The sequence below is a fragment of the Petromyzon marinus genome, chromosome 13, assembly GCF_048934315.1.
Source record: "Petromyzon marinus isolate PM22_M1 ecotype Great Lakes invasive population chromosome 13, UKy_Petmar_22M1.pri1.0, whole genome shotgun sequence".
Lineage (NCBI taxonomy): Eukaryota > Metazoa > Chordata > Hyperoartia > Petromyzontiformes > Petromyzontidae > Petromyzon > Petromyzon marinus.
In genome coordinates this window covers 11,097,418-11,103,647 of record NC_133679.1, presented here as the reverse complement: position 1 = coordinate 11,103,647, position 6,230 = coordinate 11,097,418, and the positions used below count along the sequence as shown (strand labels likewise).

Genomic DNA, 6,230 nt, shown 5'->3' with positions numbered 1-6,230 from the left:
TGTGTTCAGTTAAATGGCAAATTCACCAAGCATTCAGAAGCAGAAAGAATACGGTTTTTGTAAAATGTACTTTATTGGTCTTCCATCAGTTAAAGGTGAACAAACTGAATTGCATATTGTAAAAGTGTGGTTATTTACAAATACCACTATATATACACACACATTAATAAACAATTATTGTAATTCATCATCAGAATCTTCAAGTGAGCAGTCTCCCTTGCTGCTGGAAGGCCCAGCTTCCGAATACCTAGGGTAGAGAACCATTAGTTAATGAACATTGTTTTTGAAAGTACATTTGACCAAAAAAATTACAATGAATATTCAAGAAAATTCACCTGCTCGCCTTACTGGAACCTGCTCCACTCTTTCCAGAGACGGACCCATCGGGAACTCGATTCTCTTTGTTACTGGCTTTGGTTGGAGACGCAAAGAATTCGCCAATTCCCTTCTGCCACGTTGGTGTAGGTCTCGGACACACGGAGTTTCCACCACCATATTTATTTCCTACAAAAAAACTAAAATGTAGTTTGGACACTGCACATCAACCACATACATTTTCAGAATTCCAGGGGTAAAGTACATCAATCATTAACAACAAACATCCTCCAGCATGCTTCCGGGTAGCTGGCTTACCTGGTGATGCGTTGCTTGACCCAGGAGAGGTTGGGGGTGCTGTGAAGTTTTTGCGTGGCGCTCTTGCTGCAATCACTAACAGAATACTCACAGGGATCAGAATGGTAAGGACACCTCAAGACGAACCATTCCACATTTCCAGGACGTTCATGCATTTCTAAATTAATTTCCTATTTTTTATTGAAATGTATTGTCTGGATGCATCTGAAGCGATTTCCCACTCAAATCAGAATGGAGTAGTGCTCACCTTCTTTGGTTCTTTCGGTAAAGTCACGTAGAATGAGAATAAAATAATAAAGTAAAATAACACGAGAATTTTATTGTGTTATTTTATTAATTTATTACTTCATTCTCACTCTACGTGACTTTACCGAAAGAACCAAAGAAGATGAATCCTTGCAGTCACGAAAGCTTTAAATAGTGCTCACCTGTTCAGTTCTGAGCCCGCGATGGGAATAAAACAAATCGTGCGGGTGTCATTTAAAAAAAACCCTCCTAACTTCAGTGGCGACTCATTTAATTGTCCCCAACTTACTATAGAAGCCTCGGCATTACCTTAAAAATAAATTCAATTGAAGACGTGCTCCGATTATTTCCTAAAATACTGGATACGGTCGATTATTTCCTAAAATACTGGATACGGTTTGGACATGTTCCTTTATATTCACCGCAATTGAAACATTGCATCGGTTTTACACAAGTCGGTGGGGGTTGAATGTCGTACGTATTCAATCCGATCTGAAAACGAAAAATTCGTTTCAAGTGGGCTCGGTAATCTTGTTTTTTTTTGTTTAAATACAAAGTCTCGAAAATCCACCAAATGTATCAACCATTGAACAGTTTTAGTTTACACCCCCTTCTTCGGAGCAGACTTATGGTGAATGTGATATCAATTAAGAGGGCATTAATAAGTCATTGGTTTATTAGTAACGACACGGGGCCAGGACCGGCCACGGGGAAAGCTCAGAGCGGGACAGAAAATGGCGCCAAGGCATCTACGACCACTTCCAAATTTGTGAATTAAAAAAAAAGTATTTTGTAACCATTAAGTTTAACGAATTTTAAAAATATGTCACCTTTTTTTCCCGCCAAAGATATGCGTACTGACAATCATATACTGTAAATGTTAATTCAGCTTGCGGGCAACTTTCTATTTAAGTGACACGGATCCAGATACAAAAATTGACGGTTATCTTGAATTGCAATCTTTCCGTTAGTATATGTCGTAACGTGTTCGAAGCAAATCGTCCGTATTTATATATTTAGAATATCGTACTTATATATACCATTTAAACTGCAGAGATAGCACGCACTACTTTTGACAGCGTTTCCTATAAAACAACGAAGATTCGTGGATGTCTCCATTATAAATACTGAAAGCAACCAACTACGTATGTTATATAACGGGCAACGTATGCTATACGAGTAATGCATTTTTCGCGCTTCCAAATTTCCACCTAATTTGAATGTCACGACTTTTTTTTTTAATATACGAGTGCGCAACAAGTACCACATATTAAATATATACTGATAAATCCATCACTTTTTATTGACAGCGCAGAAATAACGTAGCCAAGTTGCATGCAAAAACGTTGTACGACTTCGAATACATTCTCATTTTACGGTGTGTCAAATAGATTTAATTAATAACCACACTATCGGGGAAACTTCGTCCCATCACAAACAGGCACATTTGAGCAACTGCGTTTTGCGTTTTACCTTTTCTGAAACCCCCGTCCGCTTTGGTTCGCACCATTTCTGAAGACTAAAACAATTGTGTCTCGTGAAATGTTCCGGGTGTTTTTTATTTGCTTCTTTTTGAGGTAAAATAAGAGAGATTTGTTTGCGGTGGCGAGGCAAACGGCTGCGTGGCTTGACGCACTCGCCGCTCTTATTTCAAGCGGCAAATTTGGCGCGCTGGCCCGACGCGGTGGTGGCGTCAGAGGTCACGCAGAGCACATCCGGCGACTTTTTTTTATTTTAAAATAAGCCCCAAAAAAATATTTGTTTTTTTTTATTACGCTTACCGTACATAGTATCTATACGGCTATTTTGATACATTAGTGGAAAATCAATTTATTTAAACAAAAAAAGTATCCCGTACAGAATTGGGCTACGCTGAAATGTAACTACCGCTTCCGGTGTTGCAGGAGAAACCTTCCAGAAGACTTCTTCCAGAAGCGGTAGATGCGCGTCAGCCAGGTCATCCTCCAGAAGACGTCTTCCGGAAGGGGTAGATGTGTGGGAGTTCAATTTTGCATCTTCTAGAAGACATCTTCTAGAAGACATCTTCCAGTGATGCAACTTTTGTTGTGGTATTTTCCCCTTTAAATGAAAACCCTCCACCACCCGACCCCACCTCTTCATAGTCAAATTCCACGACCAGACGCGGCGTGGGGAGGAATCCTTCCACGTGGGACGAAAAATTACGTTCAACTAGTTCAACACTTTTGTTCACAAGAATCCTTCAACATTTTTAAAAAACGTTTACTTATTTTCGTTCATTCACAATGTCCACCACTCTTCGTGTGCAATTGGTGCAACCGATTTAAATTGGACCTTCCGAGCAAGGATTATGTAGCCCAACGCAGTACTGCATACCAAAGACAAGAAATGCCCTCTATGTCCAAACAGAGTGACGTTCGTACGTATGGCTAAAACCCACAGGACAACGCCACTTCGTGTTAAAATGTTAAACAATAATTTTCATCCCTGTCAATGCACTGCTTCACGTCAGTGATTCCTTCCCCATGCCATGTCGGTGGCGGGGCTTGACAATACTTCACCCACAATGTACCAACGCTGCACAATGTCTATTTAACGGGAGGGTTGAGTAGGGCCCCCGATTTACTTTTGATGTTTTATTTGAATATCACAAAGGGAATGCATGACAACCACGTGTAATTTCAGCTACTCTTTTTTTTACTCAATTTGTCTCAATAAAGATACATTAATTTCCCAGGCCTGTTTGTTGGTTTACAAGTGTTGTACTGCTGCCCCCTTGTGTAAAACCCCACGAATTATGCAATCACGGAGCTTTTAAAAACGTCTCCTTTACGATGCGAATGATTGTTTTTTTTCAAATAATCAAAGTATACATTTTACATGTACATATTGTATGGATCGTGCGAGGTATTTGATCATATTTCATCACACTGGTCAATGTGGATTGGTAAAAGCGAACAGCATAGACGTACATGACCGTAATTGTACTGCACCACGTAATAGTATTAATTTACGTAAAATAATCGTCAGAAATCGCATGAACTCCATAATATAGGCATTATTTGGGGAAGAAAAATCATAAGTACGTGGAAACATCTTATAGTTTTGAGACTTTAAAATATGGTGTATTTATCGCGTACATTTGAATTCACAAATGTTTTTTTGAATACATTGCAGGAAGCAGTTGGACCCAAAACTACTGGCCTCTATTCCAGCACATCATATGGATAATGTCGACATAAATTCCCCCAAAACAATAATTTAGTTGACATGACAAAAATATGTAATTGTGGGTAAAATATTCCAAATTGTGTCACTTTACAGGGGATTTTTTTTTTAAATGGTACGTACATCTCGCCAAACTGTGACATTCATACATTTGCTTAGTGGTTGCTGTAGAACAGTTAATTCAGATCCTCAAAGTACAGCTGCTCGTAAGGCTGAGCACCCTTGTGTAAGTTCCCAGCCAATCACACTTAGGGCGCGGCTCGAACGGTATGCGCCAACGACGTAATGACATCAGGGCCAGCCACCACACGCGTGATTTGGTGCAGCAGGCATCGTAGGGCTTCAAGGGTATACTTTCCTGGGGGCTGTGGTGACCTCTGGCGGCCACATGGTTCACATGAACCCATTAAATACAACATATACTAAATAACAAACAAAAAATATTCTTCTACAGAGACAGATTGAAGAGCGAGTGGAAGTCAAGAAAGTATATAGTGTCAGCACCCTCCTACGCCCTGATGTGACTACTCAGTGCAACTTTCTTGCTGATTTGAGCTGGTGGGTCTTTTCACAAATAGACATAGGGATAGAAATGTGTCATGTGTGCCAACTTTTGTCATCATAACTGCCCCCAGATCACACTAAGATACACCCATTTTAATGTGTTGCTGTAAACAATACTGTCTGGTTATTACTGGCCCGACGTGAATTGCCTCGTTCTTTTGGTTGTAACTGTTGACAAAAATGGCTATTAGCTGATTAATCTTACCGAAAACATCCATAAACACTGTCAAGATGTGAATCACGCTCACATTACACTGTGTATGACAGCAGGTGCTAAAAGGATGTTATGTTAGTTGAGTTCAAATTCTGGCAGAAGTTCTAAGCAGCTTGTTTTCTCCAAAATTCCAAGATTGCCTCAAGCAGATTTTGGGTTATGTTATATATCTGAGCACTTTGTCTTAAAACAATTCGATTCTTCTGATCATAATCTAGTTTTAGTCCAATGCTGGATTAAATAAATTATATTCTTGTGGCCTTACATCTTATTTTCATGTATAACAGTCCATATTATTAATGTATGCAGTTATATCCAACACATACAGCTTATATCAACACAATACATTTGGGATTTCTAAAAAAATGTCACAGAGTTAAGAGACTATGGATCTGATTCATGTAGATTATTTTCATATTTTTCAGAATTATGCAGCCTCTATCAAGTCGATTCGGACCTAAATGGGTGCGTGCATCATCATCAATCATTGTCATTGTCATCATGAGCATAAGAAGCAATAACGGCTGCCGTAACAATCATCATTGTCATAACCATTAGAAGCAGCAGAGGCATTCATATATCATTCTAATGACAATTTATTGTCATCGTTGTCATCATTGGCATTAAAACATTTATTTAACCTCATTTAACCTCTCACATTTAGCCTACCCACAAATGTGCCAAGATAAGTAGCTGGACGAGTGTGGTTTTGTAAGGAATAAAAATTGGCCAGACATCAATTGTAAAATGTGATTTTATCCCTTTCTGATTTTTTTTTACAAAAACAGCAGTCATTATATAAAAAGTGGCAGAATTAGGTCAAAATTACTGCCTAAATCGGGCTCTTAGGCAGGTCATCGTCCAATTGTGAAAGTTATTCACCTAACTATAGTACTCTTATCTTGTCCAGTACCTCAAGCACTCTTATTATATCTTAATTTACCGCTGTCTTATTGGAAAACAATCACAAACATAAAATATATTTGATATCTGCCAACAGCTGTCATTACAGTGCCTCCTAGTGTTGTGAACGTGGGCTTGACACTTGGGAACAAGGTAACACCAAACAAGTGTGTGTAATCAGCATCCACAGTTGTTGCGGAACGGGATGTACCAGATTAAATTCCATTGGACTGGTTGAGAAATGCAATTGTTATCCAGCAACCTTGTTGCTCGTTGGCTTTCGCTATCCTAAACCAACCTCGCTGAATGTCGCACTTTATAATTGTTTAAAATAGGATGCATCATCTTGAAATACATAAAATGGTATTATATATTCCTAAATGTGAGTATCATGCTGTTTTTGACCAAATTGTATTTGAGCTGTTGCCACGTCTAATAGCCCACGCTTGCCTGTCTTCACGTT

The 6,230-nt window shown here is 39.0% G+C and overlaps 1 protein-coding gene across 1 annotated transcript; it reads right to left on the bottom strand.

Moving 5' to 3' along the window:
• Positions 1-49: 49 nt before the first annotated feature.
• PCLAF (PCNA clamp associated factor) lies at positions 50-2,580 on the bottom strand. Its single transcript, XM_032953508.2, has 4 exons — positions 2,353-2,580; positions 634-708; positions 336-504; positions 50-247 (listed from the first exon to the last, which is right to left on the bottom strand). The coding sequence occupies exons 1-4, from the start codon at positions 2,387-2,389 to the stop codon at positions 175-177; spliced, it is 354 nt and encodes a 117-aa protein (XP_032809399.1). The 5' UTR covers positions 2,390-2,580; the 3' UTR covers positions 50-174.
• Between the last annotated feature and the right edge of the window lie 3,650 nt (positions 2,581-6,230).

What these genes read in the sequence shown, in the direction of transcription:
- PCLAF (XM_032953508.2), bottom strand. Translation starts at nt 2,389, where the DNA reads ATGGTGCGAACCAAAGCGGACGGGGGTTTCAGAAAAG. An exon ending in GGACGGGGGTTTCAGAAAAG is followed by an intron (nt 709 to 2,352) that starts GTAAAACGCAAA and finishes GTATTCTGTTAG; the next exon opens with TGATTGCAGCAAGAGCGCCA. An exon ending in GTCAAGCAACGCATCACCAG is followed by an intron (nt 505 to 633) that starts GTAAGCCAGCTA and finishes GTTTTTTTGTAG; the next exon opens with GAAATAAATATGGTGGTGGA.